General features: G+C 41.6%; 1 protein-coding gene across 2 annotated transcripts in view; it reads left to right on the top strand.

Annotated features, from left to right (window-relative positions):
• The window catches only part of angpt2b (angiopoietin 2b), a 247,463-nt gene that overhangs the window by 165,215 nt on the left and 60,240 nt on the right, over nucleotides 1–22,008 (top strand). For both annotated transcript variants that reach the window (XM_043717869.1, XM_043717870.1), the window contains one exon: nucleotides 887–1,053. In XM_043717869.1, the coding sequence (XP_043573804.1) occupies nucleotides 887–1,053 (167 nt within the window). The remainder of the gene's footprint in view (nucleotides 1–886; nucleotides 1,054–22,008) is intronic.

Raw genomic sequence — 22,008 nt, 5'->3', positions numbered from 1 at the left:
CCCATCCAAATGCCTCTTAAATGTTGCAATTGTACCAGCCTCCACCACTTCCTCTGGCAGCTCATTCCATACATGTACCAATCTCCGCGTGAAAAAGTGCCCCTTAGGTCCCTTTTATATCTTTCCCCTCTCACCCGAAACCTATGCCCTCTAGTTCTGGACTCCCTGACCCCATGGAAAAGACTTTGTCCATTTATCCTATCCATGCCTCTCATGATTTTGTAAACCTCTATAAGGTCACCCCTCAGTCTCTGATGCTCCACGGAAAACAGCCCCAGCCTGTTCAGCCTCCCCTCACAGCTCAAATCCTCCGACACTAGCAACATTCTTATAAATCTTTCTGAATCCTTTCAAGTTTCACAACATCTTTCCGATAGGAAGGAGACCAGAATTGCAATGCAATATTCCAACAGTGGCCTAACCAATGTCCTGTACAGCCGCAACATGACCTCCCAACTCCTGTACTCAATAATCTGACCAATAAAGGAAAGCATACCAAATGCCTTCTTCACTATCCTATCTACCTGCGACTCCACTTTTAAGGAGCTATGAACCCGTACTCCAAGGTCTCTTAGTTCAGTAACACTCCCTAGGACCTTACCATTAAGTGTATAAGTCCTTTTACCAAATAAATTGAAGAAAGCTTTGTGTGCGCTTTTATTTGATATGAAACATTGACACAGCTGTTAGTTTTCTTTGCAGCCATATAAATTTATTGCCCTTATGATAACAAAGCCACTTCATCTTCAGAATTCACAAGCAAATGTATGAAATGTATACACAGTTTTGAAAGACATCAATACTTAGTCTTGTTCCATTTGGATCAGGGTCTTCTGTTCTGGTGTGGATGCTACTTTATGGATACTAACCATAATTGTCTTATCAGGGCTTTGGAGACCCCTCGGGAGAATATTGGCTTGGAAATGAATTTGTTCACCTTCTCACCAGCCAGTCTCCTCATGTTCTCCGCATTCAGCTGAAGGACTGGAATGGAAATGAAGCATTTGCAACCTTTGACAATTTCTTTCTGGAAAGTGAGGAGCAGAAGTATCAGTAAGTTTCCTTTGAGTGTTTTCATTTGTTTTAAAGCATATTAAGTCAGAATTGCTGATTCTTGGGTCGAAACAACATTTTCTCAGAGATGTGGATCCTGTCTGAGATTGCTGATTATTGGTTGCTGAATAAACAGTTTTGCCCTGCCTTGCCAATCCCACACCATTTTCATGTTACCACTTTGTAGTTTGACCAGCTTTTGGGTGCAGAATGCACATTTACCTCTCTCAACTGATGCTGAAGGACAGCAATATATTTCCATATCAGGATGGTGAGTGGCTTGGAGGGGTGGCGTTCCCATATATCAGCTGCCCATTCTAGACGAATGTGGTTGTGAGTTTAGAAGGTGCTGACTGAGGATCTTTGGTGAATTTCTGCAGTGCATCTTGTCGATAATATACACTGTTGCTACTGAGTGTCAGGGGATTAATTCAGTTGGCTAGATGGTTGTCTTGCAAAGCAGTGTAATGCCAACAGTGTGGATTCACTTCCCATCAGTGGCTGAGATTTCCATGAAGCTTCTCCTTCTCAAACTCTTGCCCTCACCTGAGGTATAGTGGCCCTCAGGTTAAAACACACCTCTTTAATGAGAGAGGAGTCCTATCGTATTGCAAGACTATGATGACATGACAACAACTGAGCATCAGTGGTGGAAGGATATGGATATTTGTGGAATTTCAAATAATACTTTAAGAGGTAATCTTTTTGTGCAAAGTTATTTTGTGACAAAATGTATAAAATTCAAAAACTGTTTTATTCATAAAATGCAAATGAAGTATGTGATCCAAAATTTACTTCACTCACTTTGATATTTTAATGTCTACTTTAACACTTTATGACTGCTTCAAACAAGATTTTATCTTCTGTTCTAACATCTCCTTGTATTGGTTCAAGATCTCATTTTTTTTCTGATTAAGCTCATGTGAAGCTTTTTGCAAAAGCATTGGTTAAATATGAATTCTTCTTTATTCATAACATGAAAGTGATATGATTGGATAGGTATTCAGGTCAGATGATTGGAAAGAATATAAAGAATGGCAGCGAATGATGAAAAGATTGATCAAACAAAAGAGGCTTGATTATGAGAAGGAGCCAGCTAGAAATGTAAAAATGGATGATAATCGTTTATGTAGGTATTTAAAAAGAACAGAGTAAATAAAATTGTCTTGGATTCCTGACAGTGTAAGAATTAGGTATTAATGGTAGATAAAAAGGAAATAATGGATGAAATGAACAAATATTTTATTTCTGCTTTTCACTATGGAGGACAAAACCAAATAACTGTAAATCAGGAGATGGGGGGAGAGAGGACCTTGATGAGAATACATTTATAAGGGGAGAGGTACTGACCAATCAGATGTAGCTATCAGTTGATAAGTTCCCAGGTTTTGATCGGGCTAACCAGTCTGAACCTAATTCTAACCCTAACATTAAGCTTAACCCTAAACCCCTAACCCCAACACTACCCTACCCTAACCTGATCTAAAGATCTTCAAAGAGATAGCTCACAAGGTAACAGTGCATTGGTGTTAATTTTCCAAAGTTCTGTGGATTCTCAAAAGGCTCATCAAATTGGAAAATATAATTCAGCTAAAAAAAAGAAAACTTTAGGATAGTTAGAGATTGTTGTGGTGAAGGTGTTAGAATCAATCATGAAGTTATTGTTGAGCACTTTGTAAAACACAAGGGGAAGGCGGAATCATTTTTAATTCATCTGTCAGAGTTCTCTGAAGGATTAACTTTTGATGTTGGTGAAGGGAAGCTGTGGACATGTTGTAGTTGGATTTCCAGATGATGTTGGGACATGTTAAAGTGAATAATTGCACTCTAAAGGTGTCATAAATTTGCCATGATGATGTATTGAGGCTGGTACATTTCTACTGGCAACCTGTATGGATGAAGGCTGCTGGTGGTCACTACCTGGGGAGCATGCCCTGAGATGTTGGGGACTTCTGGTCAAGTTGAAGGCTGGAGAAGCAAACAATGAGCTGGAGCAGCCAGTTACCCAATGTGATTTCCATGTTGGGAATTGTCACAGTCTTTCTCCATGGCATGGGAGAATGGGATACAGCATGTAAATGAGATGAGAATAGGTCATATTGAGATGTAAATGCATGCAAATAGCCTCTTGAATTTCTCTAGTGGGATCCTTTCCTTGCCGTTCAAACCTTGGGTACAAAATCAGAGTTTGATTTTCTTGATTGCGAGAATCTCATTTTCCCAATCTCACCACATTTTCCCATCTGTCTCAGTCTTGCCCAAGTTGTTCAGAGCTGGGAGAATTCTTCTTTTGTTGATGGATAGAGGCAGCTGAGTGGATGTTGTCTATATGGACTTTAGCAAGACATTCAACATGGTTCTGCATGGCAGGATAGTTGGTAAGGTTAGATCACCGGAATTCCAGGGAGAGCTATCCATTTGGGTACAAAATTGGCTTGAAGGTAGGGTTCAGAGGGTGGTAGTGGAAGGTTGTTTTTTTGAACTGGAGGCCTGTGACTAGTGTTGTGCCACAAGGATGGTGCTGGGTCCACTGCTTTTTGTCATTTATATAAATAATTTGGATATGAATGTAAAAGGAATGGTTAGTAAGTTGCAGATGACTTCAAAATTGATGGTGTAGTGGACAGTCAAGAACATGATCTCAGAGTATAATGGAACTTTAATCAGATGGGCAGATGGGCCAAGGAGTGGCAGACAGTGTATAAGACCGTAAGACATAGGAGCAGAAATTAGGCTATGCAGCCCATCGAGCCTGTTCCACCATTCAATCCTGGCTGATAAGTTTCTCAACCCCATTCTCTCGCTTTCTCTGAATCCCCTTGACAATCAACAACCTATCTATCCCTATCTTAATTATATTCAATGACATAGCCTCCATAGCCTTCTGTGGCACTGAATTCTATAGATTCAACATCCGTTGCCTGAAATAGTTTCTCATTAGCTCCATTCTAAAAGGTCTTCCCTTTCCTCTAAGGCTGTGCCCTCGGATCCTAGTCGCTCCTACCAATGGAAACATCTTCCCAACATCCACTCTGTCCAGGCTATTCAGTATTCTAAAATGTTGCATTTTGGAAAGGTGAATTTTAATGGGAGGGTCATGGGGCATGTTGTGCACGTTCACAGTTCCTTGAAGGTGGAGTTACAGGTAGGCAGGGTAGTGAGGAAGGTGTTTGGTACACTTGCCTTTGTTGGTCAATGCATTGACTGCAGGAATTGGGATGTCATGTTACAGATGAACAGGACATTGATGAGGCCACTTTTGGAATACTGGGTTATTTTCTGGTCTCCCTGCTGCAGGAAAGATGTTGTGAAACTTGAAAAAGTTCAGAAAAGATTTACAAGCATGTTGCCGGGTTTGGAGTGTTTGAGCTATAGGGAGAGGCTGAATATGCTGGGGTTATTGTTCCTGGAGTGTCAGTGACTCAGGGGCAATCTTATAGGGATTTATAAAATCATGAAAGGCATAGATAGATCGAATACCCAAGATCTTTTCCTTATGGTAGGGGAGTCCAAAACTAGAGGGTAAAGGTTTAAGGTGAGAGGAGAAAGATTTAAAAGGGACCTTAGAGGAAACCTTTTCATGCAGAGGGTAGTGTGTGTATGGAATGAGTTGCCAAAGGAAGGGATGAGGTCTGGTACAATTATAACATTTGAAAACCATCTGGATGGGTATATGAATATGAAGGATTTAGAGGCATATGGGCCAAGTGCTGGCAAATGGAATTAGATTAATTTAGGATATCTGGTCTGCATGGATGAGTTGGACTGAAAGATCTGTCTCCATGCTGTACAACTCTATGATGTCAAAACAATCTAGACTTAGTGTTCACAGCAGCATAACACTTAATCTGCATTGACTGTGCTTAGATTTTGTAACGTTCAGTTTCAATAATAATTTTTTCATATTCACAATCAATCTGCCAAACAACTAATATATTTAATCTGTTAACACCAGGTTTATTAGCTTAAAGAAGTAATGGTCCAAATATTCTGAAAATAAAATCAATATTGTTGCAGCTTGTAATCTTTATTTTGAAAGTTTGTTTATTATAAAAATATATGGCGGTTGCTAACAAATGGCTTGCAAAAACAAAATCTTTCACAAAACAAATGAATCTTTCTTGTTCGCATTTAAAGTGAACAGTTTTCCTGGAGCTATAGTAGCTGGAGGGCATTGTTTTGGGATTTATCATTGACCCATATAAAAAAAAGACACAAAAGCTATGGAAGTAAAATAGGCCAACACCACTGGAACTGAAGGTGGTAGAGGAGTGTCCAATTGAGGATTTCTATTCAATAAACGTCTAGTTATTGACCAAAAATATAAATGTCCTTGTTCATAAAGTGGCAGAATCTAACATTCTAAGTTCAAGTGAAATGATGTTTGGAATCATCAGCAATATCAGCATACTTGAATATTTGTGCAGTCCTAGTATTGAGAACATCTTATGCATATGATATCTCCCACTTCCACTTGATTATGAATTATATATGTTAAGCATGCAACCCTCCCTGTTAACGCAGGAAGACCCACTGAACTCTAGAATGTGCAGTGTGGAAGAACAGCACACACCATTCATGTCAAAGAAACCTTCCACAAATGTCCAGTGATCTGTACAGTGGAGACCTGCCCTTTCCCGGTGACAACTTATATCTGGGGCTACATCAGAGGATCTGAATCATACAGCAGTAGTTATGTTAGTAAGCAGGTAAAGCAGGCAAACAAATTGAACTATTTACATGCAGAAAACCAAGAAGTAAGGAGCAGTTAATATTCTTTGCTTTTGATTTAACTTTTCAGATAATCAAATAAATGATTAGAATTGGACTTTAAAGCCAAAAATATAATTAGAAATATGTAAGTAGTGCTGAAAAAAACACATTTTGTGCAAATTTTTCATCTTGTACTTATTAGGACAGTTTCACAAGAATACCAATTAACCAACATTTATGTTGCACGAGAGAAGATTGGTTAGTAAATGAACTTTGATAGGTTGAGGTGTTGCCATGGAGATTGAACCAACTAATGATGATTGACAATTAACTATCAGACTTTCTTTAAAGTTTACACCAACTTTTTTGTACCTGATTGGTCAGGGCACTGCCCATGGAAATGAATTAGCGAATGCCGGTCATCTGTTTTATTTATTTGAAATAAGTACAACATTTGCTGTTTGCAAGGAGCAGCACCCCATGTATTTAGATATCAGTACATATAAATGCATAAACTGTGAGCCTGGATTACCATCCAAAGCTGATAGTTAGTGTAATATTTTAGACGTTTAGAATTATACAGCAAATCTTGTCCAATTGCAGAATCACAAATGATGGGCATTGTGTTGCAAGCTCTATAAACACAGGTTAAATAGATGCAGTCAGTATCTGGCTTGCTGTGAACAAGGGAATATGCTGTTTGATATGATGTATTAGTCTTTGGGAATATACAGCCTGCAAACCTGGCATCACAATGGCACTGAAAACTGAAATATATGTTAAAAAAGTTTTTTTTATCATCATGGATAAATTTGATATTTGATAATTTTAAAATTAACTTTCCAGGGTCAGTGAGGATAGTGTTTTGGCAATGATAATAAAGTTAGTGTACCATTAAATATCCATTCACACTTCATCCAACAAAGCTAAACTTTCACAAGGTTTATTTTTTCAATGAAACTAACCACACGAGAATGAAAGTTCTCATTAATTCAGATATTTGCCATTGATTTGCATCTTGACTCCCCTCAACAGTACAACTTTCGGAGAAATGTAAAATCATTGACAGGCAACATCTGGATTTTCATGCTGGGGTGCCCATGTGTCGACTCCAGAAGGATAGTAATGACAGCAAATGCGGACAGAATTCCTGACATTCCAATATAAAACCCAATACTTCCCTGTGCTTGGGTACGTATAGGCAAATTTACCATAACCCTGCTCTCTCATTATAGACAGACAACTGGCAGTAGTTTAATCTGAGGGTCACCATGTCTCAAGGGAGAGGTTGAACAGGAGAGTCCTTCATGGTAACCTTAGTCAGCTTCAGTCTACAGTGCAAACCAACCGTTCAGCTAACTGATCCGTTTATTGTCACGTGAGTGTCTTTTTGTAACATCCACTCATCAATACATCAGTATTGTTGATTAAATGAGACTGGATCAGTAAGGTTTTTTTGCAGACAGTGTAACGAACAGGTTTTCGATCATGTAAACTATTGAGGAAAGGAACTTTCAGAAAACTGTTAACCAAAGAGAACTCTACTTGTGCTGAAAATGTGTTGCTGGAAAAGCGCAGCAGGTCAGGCAGCATCCAAGGAACAGGAGAATCGGCGTTTCAGGCATAAGCCCTTCTACTTGTCCCAGCCAACAGCATTAACAGTGCACAGCACATTATCTTGCAAGTGGCAAAAAAATCCAGCTCCTTTCAGGAGCTCTGTTCAGTTTGATTCAAAACCCTTTGGATCCCTTAAAACATGAGGAGGGTGGTTGTATAGCCATTAGTGTCCACATGATCATACCCAGAACAGTAGCATAAGCCTTGTTAATATGTAAGATGGAGATGGAAATGTGTTGCTGGAAAAGCGCAGCAGGTCAGGCAGCATCTAGGGAACAGGAGAATCGACGTTTCGGGCATTAGCCCTTCTTCAGGAAACGTCGATTCTCCTGTTCCCTAGATGCTGCCTGACCTGCTGCGCTTTTCCAGCAACACATTTCCATCTCTGATCTCCAGCATCTGCAGACCTCACTTTCTCTTTGGACTGTGGGAGGAAACCGGAGCACCCGGAGGAAACCCACGCAGACACGAGGAGAACGTGCAAACTCCACACAGTCAGTCGCCTGAGGGCGGGAATTGAACCCAGGTCTCTGGCGCTGTGAGGCAGCAGTGCTAACCACTGCGCCACCGTGCCTCCCAATTCAAAACCCTTTGGATCCCTTAAAACATGAGGAGGGCGGTTGTATAGCCACTAGTGTCCACATGATCATACCCAGAACAGTAGCATAAGTCTTGTTAAAATGTAAGCCAACCTGCCATGTTTATTTCACGAACGCAGTTTTGTTGTAGCTGGAATTCAATGTTCTGTAAAAGGCCAAAATAATTTGTGCAGAATATCAAAAACATAGCTTTGCATTTCTATCTTAGACCAATAGACCAATAACAGCACCCTCATTACAAATGCTGTAATTAATGCAAATAAGCTCTAATACACAAGTGAAATAAAATGTATGCTGTGTCATTACTTTGTCCCAGACAAACAGCATCTCAGCCTCAACCTTATTTCAAGATCTTCCTGTATATGTGTATTAAATCTGAAATAAACTTCAAATTTACTTTTGTTTCTTTTCCTCTCTGTCTCTGTCTCTCAATTTATTTCATTTCTCATTCTGTATATGATTTGAATGCATTTCTCCTATTTGCATTCACCCTTGTTCTCTGGTCTATATTTTCTCAACTTTTAAATCTCGTCACATAGGTGGTACATCGTTGGCTTAGTCACCCATTTCATAGATTCACTGTCCCCTTCATCAAACCATTACTAGTTCATGTTTCCAGCAATATAAAGGAAAATAGCTTTCTGAAGGAAAATGCAGGACAACCTCAATTATCCAAACAACGCGGACGGAAGAGTATTTTGTTCAGATAATCAAATATTTGGATAATTGAATGTTTGGATAACACAGTTTACTCAAGCATGGGGACCTTGAAATCTTGGTTCGGATAATCCGAAATTCGGATAATTGATGTTTGGATAATCAAGGTTGTTCTGTATCTAATTATTGATATGTACTGTTGGCTGCTCAGTAAAATATGGGCTATTTTTACCAACTAATCAGAATTGTACACAAATTGAAATGCAGGCTGGAATTCTCCCTCACTGAAATGGAGTGAACGATGGTGAACTAGGTGGAAAGTACAGAAAGAATGAAAAGATCAGAATCTAAACCACAAGAAAGTTATTTGCAATTTTACCCTCAAGCCCAGATGGTGACTTCAGAGTCACTTCAGTGACTACCTTATTTCCATGTCATTGCATCTTATTGAATATCTCGACTTATGTATATGCCACTCCTCTCTTTCGCCAAGTAACCACGTGCGTAAGTTCCCAATATATAAATCAATGGAGGAATCTGACAATTGCAGCTTGCTTAATGCTTGTCCTGGTCACTGTGCAACTGCTTTTTTTTTCACAACACTATCCCTGAATGTTCCATGGCTACCAATCTCTTGAAAACGTTGCCCACAGAAATCCATATTGGCTAAACACTCTCTTCACCATACCATCATTCCTACTCTCAGTCCAACTCACACACACCACTTCAACCCTGCAGCACTTCAATTTGGTCTTCAGGGACATCAATGACTTGCATGTTTCCACAAAGTCACTTTGAGATGTTACGGAGCAGATCAGACCCCCTCAAAATATTTTAAGAAGGTAGCCTAGATCCTAACTTTTTCTTATTTTAAAGGCAAATGTCAAGTGCTATGTTCCAGATGCAATTTGATTGGTCAAACTACTCAGCCTTAATCAAAATACCATTTATTCGAACACTATAATTAAAATACAACAGACGAAAAAAGAACTTAGAATAACTTAAATACATTGGAAAATTTAACAGAATAATAGATACAGCAACTATTACTATTTAAATGTTTCAATATAGCAACATCACATAAATACTCCCATCTACAATGTGAGGAGAACGCTTGTATAGCCACTAGTGTCCACATGATCATACCCAGAACAGTAACATAAGCCTTGTTAATATGTAAGCCAACCTGCCCTGTTTAGTTTAGGAACACAGTTTTGTTGCAGCTAGAACACAATGTCCTGTAAAAGGCCAAAATAATTTGTGCAGAATATCCTGGAAAATAAGCAAATTCAGAAAGCAGATTTTGTCTCACATGCAAACCAGCAGCTCAGGAAGTGAATCACACACCACATCCCCCTAAAGCTTTTGGCTATAATCAAGAGAGGGAAAAACAGCTTCAACTTCATCAAGACCACACCAGTAACTACTGAAAGCTAACTAAAAATCTTTGAACTGTGGAAGCTAGACCACACTCACTCAGGCTGCTTCTATTCTTCCAACTTTAAGAAAAGAACCCAAGGCCTCACAAGTTGTTTATTGTCTCATAGATTTCTTTGTACCTATCCCCCAATCTCTCTCTGAAAGAAACCAGGGCAAGATGTACTCTTAAAGCCACAGCATCATCACAGAGTACAGGGATAGACACATATCTCATCCAACTGCACAGGATGCATCTTATAGCTCTTAATTTGCTTTTTCAGTGTTTACTGACATTATGCTTATATGGATGCTGCCAGTCTCTGTCTATTTTGCATTGTTTCCTTAGTACATACACATTGACATCAGCACTGAATTATAGGCAGCTAGGCTTTGTTTGGTATGCATTGTTTTTGTAGCAAACAAGGTGTTCACTGCTCAGTTATATACAGTCTCTCTGGCTTGCGTTTTTTTTAGCACAGTAGGAGAGGCAGGCAGTTTGTGATGGGGAGGAGTATTGTACAGTTGAAGGGGTGCAGCATCCAGCAGCAGTTTACATGGCAAACACACTGTAGTTCCTTCAATCAAAAGGCCTCATGTGAAAGGAAAAGGGAGCAGTGCTTAGTGAGATGAGAAATGTCTTTGGTTAGCAGCGTATATGCAACAATCAAACCAAATGCCTCATCTCATTCATGTCCAGGGGCTTGATACTGTCAATCAAATGCTTGGTCCTGTCAGAGTCCTGGGATCTACTTTCTTGCAGTCCAGTGATTGTGCCATATTCAACACTGTAGGTCAAGTGCATCCTGTCTGAGGATTACAGGTCGGTATGCTCAGGTGATCTGGAGGCACGGTTCGGAGCGTGAGCTGTGGTTCATCAAGGCTGTCCTGATAGATCTGTTTGGGGCGATAGACCAAGGTCATTGGGTCGCACAGCATATAAACAGGCCTTTTGACGCACCAAGTCTATGCTGGCCAACAAACACCAGACCACAGTACTCCCATTTATGTGCACTTTGCCCAGAATCTGCAATGCACTATATTTTAAGTGTTTATCCAGATATTTCTGAAATGTTGCAAGAGTACTGGCCCTCATGTATCTATCAGCCTCGGAGTGAAAAAAAGTTCTTAGATCCTCTCTAAACCATTTACTCCTCACCTTAAACTTGTGTCCTCTGGTCTTAGACAAGATTGCCAAACAGGAAAGATTCTCAGGATCTAACCTCTCATAATTTTGGATACCTCAATCAGATCCCCCTCTGCTCCAAGGAAAACAAACCCAGTCCATCCAGTCTTTCCTCATAACTGAGTCATTTCTTTCCAGGCAACATTCTGGAGAATAACCTTCTTCAATTTATCCTGGGATTTGCGTAATGGTCGGAGGGCTTATCAGGAGGCAGGAGAAAGTGAGGTCTGCAGATGCTGGAGATCAAAGTTGAAACTTTATTGCTGGAACAGCACAGCAGGTCATGGAGCATCCAGGGAACAGGAGATTCGACGTTTCGGGCACAGGCCCTTCTTCAGGAATGAGCAGAGAGTGTTCCACACTCTCTGCTCATTCCTGAAGAAGGGCCTGTGCCCGAAACGTCGAATCTCCTGTTCCCTGGATGCTGCCTGACCTGCTGTGCTGTTCCAGCAATAAAGTTTCAACTTATCAGGAGGCAGTCCTTAGAGTCCTGTGGAAAATAGGCAATTCAACTCGAGGAAAGAACTTACTTGTACTGTGTCACTCTGGGTATAGCGATAGTGATTAGAGCCAACTGAAGATGAGACATTACAAGGAATAGGAAGGGACTGATTATTCAAGAAAGGAAGTTCAAACAGGTCATCAGAACACTGGCCTCTACATGAGAGTAGAAGTTTGGTGAAGGGCAAACAAGACATGAGAATTCTTAAATCATGGGCTCTGGGATAAACTAAGAATATTTATGGTCTTACATAGGGCTCAACAGAAACAGGAGAAAGATCACAAGGTCAGCAGGGATGGCAACATCAAGGAACATAAAGTAGGTGACGAAATTTGTGCATTATAGGCTGTGTCTGAAAGTCACCTGCACTGAATTGGAACCTTATCCTGTTGAATCACGTGTCAACTTTGCAACTCCACATGCAGGAGAAAGTGAGGACTGCAGATGCTGGAGATCAGAGCTGAAAATGTGTTGCTGGAAAAGCGCAGCAGGTCAGGCTGCATCCAAGGAGCAGGAGAAGCTGAAGAAGGGCTCGTGCCCGAAACATCGATTCTCCTGCTCCTTGGATGCAGCCTGACCTGCTGCGCTTTTCCAGCAACACATTTTCAGCTCTGACTCCACATGCAGGGTGAGCAGAGCAAATTACTTTTATTTCCTTTGTGGCTAAATACAGCCCTTGGAATTGGAGAAACTGAAAGAACTTTGGATGCTGGAAATGAGAAACAAAAACAGAAAGTCAGGCAGCATCTGTGGAGATCAAACTTTGGGTCCAGCGACCCTTTTTCAGAACTGATGGTAGCTGGGAAAAAGACTTTTTTTAATGCAGAAGATAGGTTGGGCCATAGGGTAAGAAGTAAACAACAGGTGGAGATAGAGCCCAAAGATGGAGAAAAAAGTCAAACAGACAAAGGAATGAATAATGATCAGCCTTGGAAATGAATAGCTGTTAATGGGGATAATTAGTGGCTAACAATGGGTTGTGTGTAAAGGCAGGGCCTGGTGAGTAAGGATTCGCATGAGAATATGGGAGACGGTGCCTCAAACCCTAAAGTTGTTGAACTTGATAGTGAGTTCAGAAGGTTGTAGAGTTCCCAAGTGGAAAATGAGGTGCCGTGGGGCTGGGATGGGGTGAGGAGCAGGGATGTTGGGAGTGAAGTGTGGGTGGTCCAGGGTGTCCTGGGGGAATGGTCCTTGTGGATGGCTGACAAGGGAGGGGAGGGGAAAATGTATCTGGTGGTGTCATTCTGCTGGAGGTGGCAGAAATGGCCCTAAATGATCCTCTGGATGTGGATGCTGGTGGGATGATAGGTGAGGACAGGAGGGACAAGGGAAGAGATCGGGTGAGGGCCAAAGTGAAGGAGATGGGTCACGGTGGGCGGCACGGTGGTGCAGTGGTTAGCACTGCTGCCTCACAGCGCTGGAGACCCGGGTTCAATTTCCGCTTCAGGCGACTGACTGTGTGGAGTTTGCACGTTCTCCCCGTGTCTGCGTGGGTTTCCTCCGGGTGCTCCGGTTTCCTCCCACAGTCCAAAGATGTGCAGGTCAGGTGAATTGGCCATGCTAAATTGCCCTTAGTGTTAGGTAAGGGGTAAAATGTCAGGGATATGGGTGGGTTGCGCTTCGGCGGGTCGGTGTGGACTTGTTCGGCCGAAGGGCCTGTTTCCACACTGTAATGTAATCTAATCTAATCTAAACTGGCAGACAGCTCTGTCAACTACGGTGCTGGGGAATCCTTGGTTGAGGAAGAAGGTGGATATTTCAGAGGCCTTCCTGTTGAAGTTGGCAGCATCAGAACAGCTGTGATGGAGATGGAAGAACTGGGAGAATGCAATAGAGTCTTTGGATATGGGTGGCCAGCCAATCTCCAGAAATGGAAACAGTGATGTTGAAGAAGGGAAGGGAAGAATTGGAGATGGACTAGGTGAAGATAAGAGTGGGGTGGGAATTGAAAGTGAAATTGATAAACATTTCCAATTCCAGATGAGAGAGGCAACAACACTAATGATACAATTGATATACTGGAGCCTTCTGGACTCAGTATTGAATTCAACAATGTTAGGGCTTGAGGCAAATTCTCCCATTTCTTTACCCCAATACCAACACACCAGGCCTTGATATTTCATGGTCTGCAATTACACACAACCCACTGTTACCCACTAATAGTCCCCATTAGTGGCCATTCATTCTCTTAGGCTGCCCATTATCCACTATCTTTTTCTGTCCAACTGTTCTTCTATCTTTGGGCTCCATCTCCATCTATCATTTTCTCCTAACCCCCTTCATCACCCTATCTTCTGTGTTAGAAAAAACTTTTTCCTAGCTCTCATCAGTTGTGAAGAAGTGTTACTGGATGCAAAACATTACTTCTGATTTCTCTTCACAGATGCTGTCAGGCTTCATAAAATCATAGAGACCCTGCAGTGTGGAAATAGGTCATTTGGCCCAACAAGTCCACTCCAACCTTCCGAAGAGTAACCCATCCAGACCCATTCCCCTACCTTATTACTCTATATTCCCATTGACTAGTGCACCTAACCCAAACATCCCTGACCACTATGCGGAATTTAACGTGGCCAATTCACCTAATCTGCAAATCTTTTGGGGTGGGGGGGGGAAACAGGTGCACCCAAAGGAAAGCCATGCAGAAACAAGGAGAACGTGCAAATTCCTCACAGCCAGTTGTCCGAGGCTGGAATCGAACCTGGGTCCCTGGTGCTGTGAGGCAGCAGTGATATTCGCTGAGCCACCATGCCACCCACTTGCTGAGATTTTCCAGCAACTTCTGTTTTTGTTGCCTTGAAATTAGAGAACTGCAGTGCTCATGCCTCTACTGATTGAGAGGCTCTTGTGGTGAAGTAATACAATAGCCACCTTTGGGCCAGAAAGTCGAGGTGCAAGTCCCACCCAGAGGTGTGACATCGCATGTCTGAACAGGGTGATTAGAAAATATGCAAGAACAACCTCCCTGGTTTTGTAAAGTCACCCATTTGGCTTCAATTAACAGGTCATTCAATGTCCAAGAATACAAATGAAGAAATATAGACTCAAGCAATCAGACAAAGGCTTATAAAAGTGGCATTTGTTATTTCTGTTTCAAAAAGGCATTTCATATTGAGCACTGGAAAGCAATGTTTTGCCACTGTCACATTTACATTCTAAACTGTAAATGTACAAGGGTATATAATTGCTATATGAGAGAATGCCTTTTATTTTCTTGGTGTGTGGTTCATATGGTGATGGTGGGGAAGTTGGGAAGCATGGTTGGTGGATGTGGGTTTGGTGGTGAGATGGTGATTGTCATGGTGGTTTACTGGAAGAATTCAACTTTCCCAGTGCAGAGTGGAAATTTTGGTTGTGTATTGTACCTGCCAGTAAGATTACATTCCTCATAGCTCCTGATAGAGGCATTAAAAATGTGACTGCTCTGGTAAGTCTCCATGCTGCACTGTGGAAGGGCAAACACAAGGCTTTGTTGTGTTGGACATGAGCATAAGATTGTGCTATCCCTCTAATATTCCTCATGCATCTCACATGGAGATGATCATGGAGTCTTTGTGACTTTGGTTCAGTACCAAAGACAATAGAGAAAGCGACAGTAATTATAATGTCGGCAATAATCCATACAAGAAAGCAGCCCACAATGGGTGTCATGCAATCTTTCGAGGGAGAAGCTTCAGCTAAAGAACTCTAAAGGAAGTGGAGAATGATGAAACCCCAGATCAGTTTTTCTTTCAAAGACAGTGGAGGCGCTGGGAGCCATCATCACCAAACCTTGTCATCTGCTGGATTAGGACTTACACTCAGAAGGGGTGCTGGAAGGCTGCATTCAAGTTATATGCCAATGGTTCATTTCAAGGAGTATCTGGGATCTTGTATGGCATTCCCAATCTCCGACCCATTACTGCATCTGCATAGTCACTGATGCCATTTTCTCCAGTTCATAGCCTATTTTTATCCTGCCCTCATGATGAGGAGAATCAAGCAGCTTGGTTGACAGTCAGATTGTTCTGAATATAGGTTTGCTCACTGAGCCGGAAGGTTCATTTTCAGATGTTTCATCACCATACTAGGTAACATCATCAGTGAGCCTCCGGATGAATCGCTGGTGGCATGGCCCACTTTCTATTTATATGTTTAGGTTTCCTTGGGTTGGTGATGTCATTTTCTGTGGTGATGTCATTTCCTGTGGTGATGCCATTTCCTGTTCTTTTTCCCAGGGATGATAAATGGGATCCAAATCAATGTGTTTGTTGATAGAGTTCTGGTTAGAATGCCATGATTCTAGGAATTCCCGTGTGTGTCTCTGTTTGGCTTGTCCTAGGATGGATGTGTTGTCCCAGTTGTAGTGGTGTCCTTCCTCATCTGTATGTAAGGATACCAGTGAGAGTGGGTCATGTCTTTTTGTGGCTAGTTGATGTTCATGTATCCTGGTGGTGAGTTTTCTGCCTGTTTGCCCATGGAGTGCAGGTTCATAGCTCCTTGAAAGTGGAGTCGCAGGTAGATAGGATAGTGAAGAAGGCAATTAGTATGCTTTCCTTTATTGGTCAGAGTATTGAGTACAGGAGTTGGGAGTTCATATTGCGGCTGTACAGGACATTGGTTAGGCCACTGTTGGAATATTGCGTTCAATTCTGGTCTCCTTCCTATTGGAAAAATTTTGTGAAACTTGAAAAGGTTCAGAAAAGATTTACAAGGATGTTGCCAGGGTTGGAGGATCTGAGCTACAGGGAGTGGCTGAACAGGCTGGGGCTGTTTTCCCTGGAGCGTCGGAGACTGAAGNNGAGCTGCCAGAGGAAGTGGTGGAGGCTGGTACAATTGCAACATTTAAAAGGCATCTGGATGGGTATATGAATAGGAAAGGTTTGGAGGGATATGGGCTGGGTGCTGGCAGGTGGGACTAGATTGGGTTGGGATATCTTGATGGCATGGACAGGTTGGACCGAAGGGTCTGTTTCCATGCTGTACATCTCTATGACTCTATGACACTATGTGGTGTTTGTTACAGTTCTTGCAATATATTTTCGAAATTACATTAATTTTGTTTGTTGTCTGTATAGGGTCTTTCAAGTTCATTAGCTGCTGTTTTAGTATATTGGTGGGTTTGTGGGCTATCATGATGCCTAGAGGTCTGAGTAGATTAGATTAGATTAGATTACTTACAGTGTGGAAACAGGCCCTTCGGCCCAACAAGTCCACACCGACCCGCCGAAGCGTAACCCACCCATACCCCTACATTTACCCCTTACCTAACACTACGGGCAATTTAGCACGGCCAATTCACCTGACCTGCACATCTTTTGTGACTGTGGGAGGAAACCCACGCAGACACGGGGAGAATGTGCAAACTCCACACAGTCAGTCGCCTGAGGCAGGAATTGAACCCGGGTCTCTGGCGCTGTGAGGCAGCTGTGCTAACCACTGTGCCACCGTGCCGCCCACTAGTAGTCTGGCAGATTTATCCGAGATGTCTTTGATGTAGAGGAGAGTGGCTAGGGTTTCTGGATGTGCTTTGTCTGTTTGTTGGGGTTTGTTGCTGAGAAATTCATGGACTCTGTTCATTGGGTACCTGTTCATTTTGAATACATTGTTCACCACCACTGGCTTCCCCCAGAATGCTACCAACTGGTTCCACATTGTTTTGAGAGCCGCCAACACAAACTGCAGAGTTCACCAACAGAAAAGGCTTCCATTCTAGGTTCAAGTTGTACGTGTTGCTGAATAAATCACTTGTTACTTATCTGCTTGTGAGCTTGTTTTCTTTGGAACATAGGAACAGGAGTAGGTCATTCAACCCTTCGAGCCTGTTCTGCCATTCAAAGAGATCATGACTGATACATGGCCTGACTCCATTTTGGCCCAGATCCCTTCATACTTTTGCTTAAGAAAAAAATAGCTATCTCAGATTTAAAATTCAAGTGATCCCACTTCCAAATATTTACACATTACATGTCCTCCTGACCATTTCGGTAAAAGCCAGTGAGAGAGTGCACTAACATTACATAGTACTTAACATTACCTTGAAATACTTCAGCATCCTCTGGACTGTATTGAACATGTGGGAAACAGTGCTTTGTGCAACTTTCCTCAGCAGGAAATGCATTATGAGAGAAGGTGAACATGTATGTCCTCACTGTAGCCTTCCCAATCTTGAAAGGCATTGTGCTTTCATGGGCAGCTGATTCAGGGAATGAACCTTTCCCTCCAGCGATGTGTGGAAGCATCACTGATTCCATACTCTCACTCACCAGATAGCAATAAAGGTTGAAGATCTATGTAGACCAAGCCCTAGCACAATCTCTCTATTTAGCCTCAGCACTGTCCACATTGATGTGTGACATGATGATGGCACTTATCAATGTTACGGTTCAAACATCCTGATGTTGGATGTTACCTGTCATCAAGGAGTTGGTAGCTTGTGAGAGATGAGAAATGCATGGCCATTGCAGCTTCTTTCAACCTTGGCATGCCAGAAAAGGCTGCTCATCTTTCAAATTTGTGAGATTTTACCCGATGCAGCAGGAAAAATTATACAAGGTCAGAGCTTTTAACAGCGCAAGTGAAGATAAATTTACAAAAGTGAAAGATTATTTACAATAATGCTTCACAGGTGTCATCATATGCTTCCAATTTCTTATTTTCTGCAGCTGAGCTGCAGATAGCCTACTCTGTGGTTGTCCCTGATGGTCTGATGGGTGCTTGTACCGTGGAGCCTCTGGAGTTACCTAAGAAGAAGAGGGGGGGACCTGTATCCACAGTCACTCCTCCTTGGAACAGCACTAGATGGTACCACTCTGTGACCTGAGGAGAAAGGGGCACTTGGAGTGAGGTCAAGGCTCCTGACTCATGCCATTGATGCTGAACAATGGGATGCCGTTCCATGCGTATTCGGGAGATGTTGAATACTGGCCCTGGAGCTTCATTCTGTCCGAGGAGAGAGTCATGTGCACAAATGGTGGAGCAGCATGCTACTGATAATATTGAAGGACCAGATGTCCAAATACTTCTGACAAGCCAGCAAGTGTCTCCTTTCCTTGCCCCTTCATTTGTCAAAGTCATTAATGTCTGAGAAACTGGGATTGTCTTCTGCTTGATGCTGAGTAAAGAACATCTATATTGCAGGGCATTCTGCTTCGCTGGGGATACAGTACTCAGCTACTCGACAGTTTGGTATGAGCCGTCTTGGATTGGGATATTGGGCCTTTGATGGCAGGTCAGATCAGGCCTCTACCTCACTGCCTTATCGACCTGTACGTCCAGGTCTTTGTCTGTGAAGCAGGGAGCAAACTTCGCTTTCCTTTGGGCCATACAGTGCCTGGTTTATTTTATTCCCAGTGGTGTGCTGCTCGACATTAAATGAGATATCAGTTACAGGAATATTGGAAGGTCCTGGCAGTGCCAAGTACCTCCCCTACTGGACAATTCCCCATGAGAGGTAGCAAGCATCCCAGCCATATAATTAATGAGGTGAAGAGCAGAAGATTGCAGGGGAAACCAACTGTGAGTCATTGCAGATTAGGTGCTATGAATCTTACTTGACAAAACACTTCAATTGAAAATGGGAAAATTCCACCCACATTGTTGACCATCATGTGCTGAAGCACAGTTACCATTACATTCATTATATTGTAGGTAGATACATGACATGACCATCTTCTACACAGAGAATAAGTTCCATGATTCAGGTTTCTACTGCTACTAATTCTCAATCGTCTTTGCAAAACCAAAGTATTCAATTTAGGGAAAACAATGTTTTATTAAATAAAATTCTTTCATTGTCTCCACAGCAATTAGTATAACCTTGGTCTAAATCTATTCATCTGTTTTCTGCTGATATAAATTGTGCTGAAATGACTGAGTTGATGTGGATAATGATGAGTAAATAATAAATGGTATGTTATGTAGTAAAATAACAAAAGTTTCAATGTTTTTCATGAATAATTAAATTTTTACCTTTTAAATGATTATGCATGAGGCTTAAGGTTATAATACATCTGGGTTCAATTGCTGTTTACATGATCACAGGTTTCACTCTAATGGTTTACAATGTCGTGTCATCTACTGCTCCTTAGTGTTTTATAACAATCTGTTATGTCAAATTTGTACTCATTGGTACTACATTTTGTATTCAGTAGAATATTTGTGCAACAATAAAAATAAGTAATCACCCAGACTTCTGAGGGAATTAATTATACATTTGGAACAGAAAGTAAACCCCAATGGATCTGTCAACATCTTTGAAAGTGCTAAGACAGTTTTAAGTGCATTCCCTTTATTGCAATGTGGAAGGTTCAAGCCTGGTACTGTGTGAAACTATCTTTTCTCTTCAGAGATATAGGCAGAGCAGCTGAGTATTTTCAAAACTCCAATTTTCTTTTTAATTTCATGTATGGAGCTAATTTCTATTTTTGTGTTTTCTTCTTGTTTCCTGGATTTAGTAACTGGTACTCTGAGGGGTGGCAATGAAACATATCTTTTTCTTAAGGAGATTTTACAATTTCTAAACATTGGGCTTATAGACCCCAAACTGAATTAAATGGCAAAAATAACTTATGAATAACAAGTGTAACAATATTTTACACAAATCAAATTGAAACCTACAGTGCTAAAATTGACAGTTGACCTGCTCCACTCCATTACTCCCACCTCCAGAAAGTTATTTTACCCTGATGATAATCAAGAGTGGAATTTTGTGTCCCCCCCTTTGGGAGCATGCTGCCAGCCTGTTAAGTTGTAAAGTCGAGCTTCATAATGGCAGGGCCATGCTCAACACAAATCCATTCCCTGTTGGAATTTTAGAAGTATCTGGAGGGATATAGCCAGTTGGTCAATTAAGGCCAACAAGAGGCCAAATAGACCTCCTCCCACTTTCACTGGGATTTTGTCACTTGTAAGGGGTGCTCAGGCCTTGAAGTGATCTGAACGAGGGGTCTGGGAATCTGGGGCATGGCAGAGATCCCTTCCCCCCCTCCCCATGGTAATTCCTGTCCTCATATGTTTCCTCCTGTTCTCCTAAAACCCTCCCCCTTTGTCAGTTTCTGACAAACTGACCACAGCCAAACACTTAAGTTATCTGTTCATCTGGCTTCATGACTGTGCCTATAAGCCCAGTACAGACCACCACTCCCAATGACATTGCTGAGACCAGGGAGCTGTCAGCTATCTGACCACCTGCCTGCTCTCAGAGACAGGCTGCCATCTCATAAACCTATCCTAAGCCAACAGCTTAATGGCCATTCAAATGGCACAAGGCTGCCCTGCCATTGTTGAATTTAATAGCTGAATTTAAATCTGAGTCTGAAGCGGGGAGGCATGATAACCAACTCTGCATAAAACTAAGCTCCAGGTTTGGTCCTTTGTTCCAAAAGAAGGTACCCATTCTCTTCTCCTTTCATTTTGTTTTCATCTGTGTCAACCACCATATTGCATTCTGTCATCCTCCTCAATATGAATTATCTTAGCACTAGAGTAAGTGATTTGGAAGACTTTATAGCAATAAGTAAAGCTTTAACCTTAATAAACCCAACATTTATGTGATTCCTATTGCACAATTCACTGTATCCTTCAATTCCTTTCTTTGACAAAAATAAAATCTAATTGCCTCAGAAACTCATCTAGTTCTTTTCAGTTCAGTGGTATATTCTGGTTGTTGAATTATTGCTTTCTGCTTTCCCATGCTGAACAAAGTTAAGTTCAGGCAAATTTATTTATAACCACAGATCAAGCAATGCTCGTTCTTATTATGAGGGAGAGCTTGAGAACTGTAGCAGAATTAGGGCACAAATCAGGTGCTGTCAACATGTTAATATGCTGGCCAAGTGCTCCTTATTGTTTTTCCCTTATGGCCATACAGCTATTTTGGCAAATAGTGGGCTCTTCCCATACACAAGGTTGTTAGAAATATTGCCTGTGACAATTTTGTTGGAGCAAGGAAGTAAAATCGCCCAGAACTCCACAGCCAGTCAATTTATTGCTGTGTTGAGTTGCTTCACAGTTTGAAACTGGAGCTTCTCAAAGATGACGAATATACACAGCAAAATGAATGTTGCAGAACATTTGGAACTATGCTGAGTGTTAGTGTTGAATTAATGAACTAATGATTTGCCCAATATATTTTATGAATGAGTTGTTACAGTACATAGAATTTGCATCACCATTTCAACATAAAGGGCACATCAGGCTCCACTTTCTTTTTTTTGTTTAAAGCTGATTTCTGTACTGGCTAGGGCCAGGATTTTTACTTCAGGAGAATGCATTGCAGAACTGGC

This window comes from Chiloscyllium plagiosum, chromosome 27, assembly GCF_004010195.1.
Source record: "Chiloscyllium plagiosum isolate BGI_BamShark_2017 chromosome 27, ASM401019v2, whole genome shotgun sequence".
Lineage (NCBI taxonomy): Eukaryota > Metazoa > Chordata > Chondrichthyes > Orectolobiformes > Hemiscylliidae > Chiloscyllium > Chiloscyllium plagiosum.
This window is presented reverse-complemented; position numbering and strand designations above follow the sequence as displayed.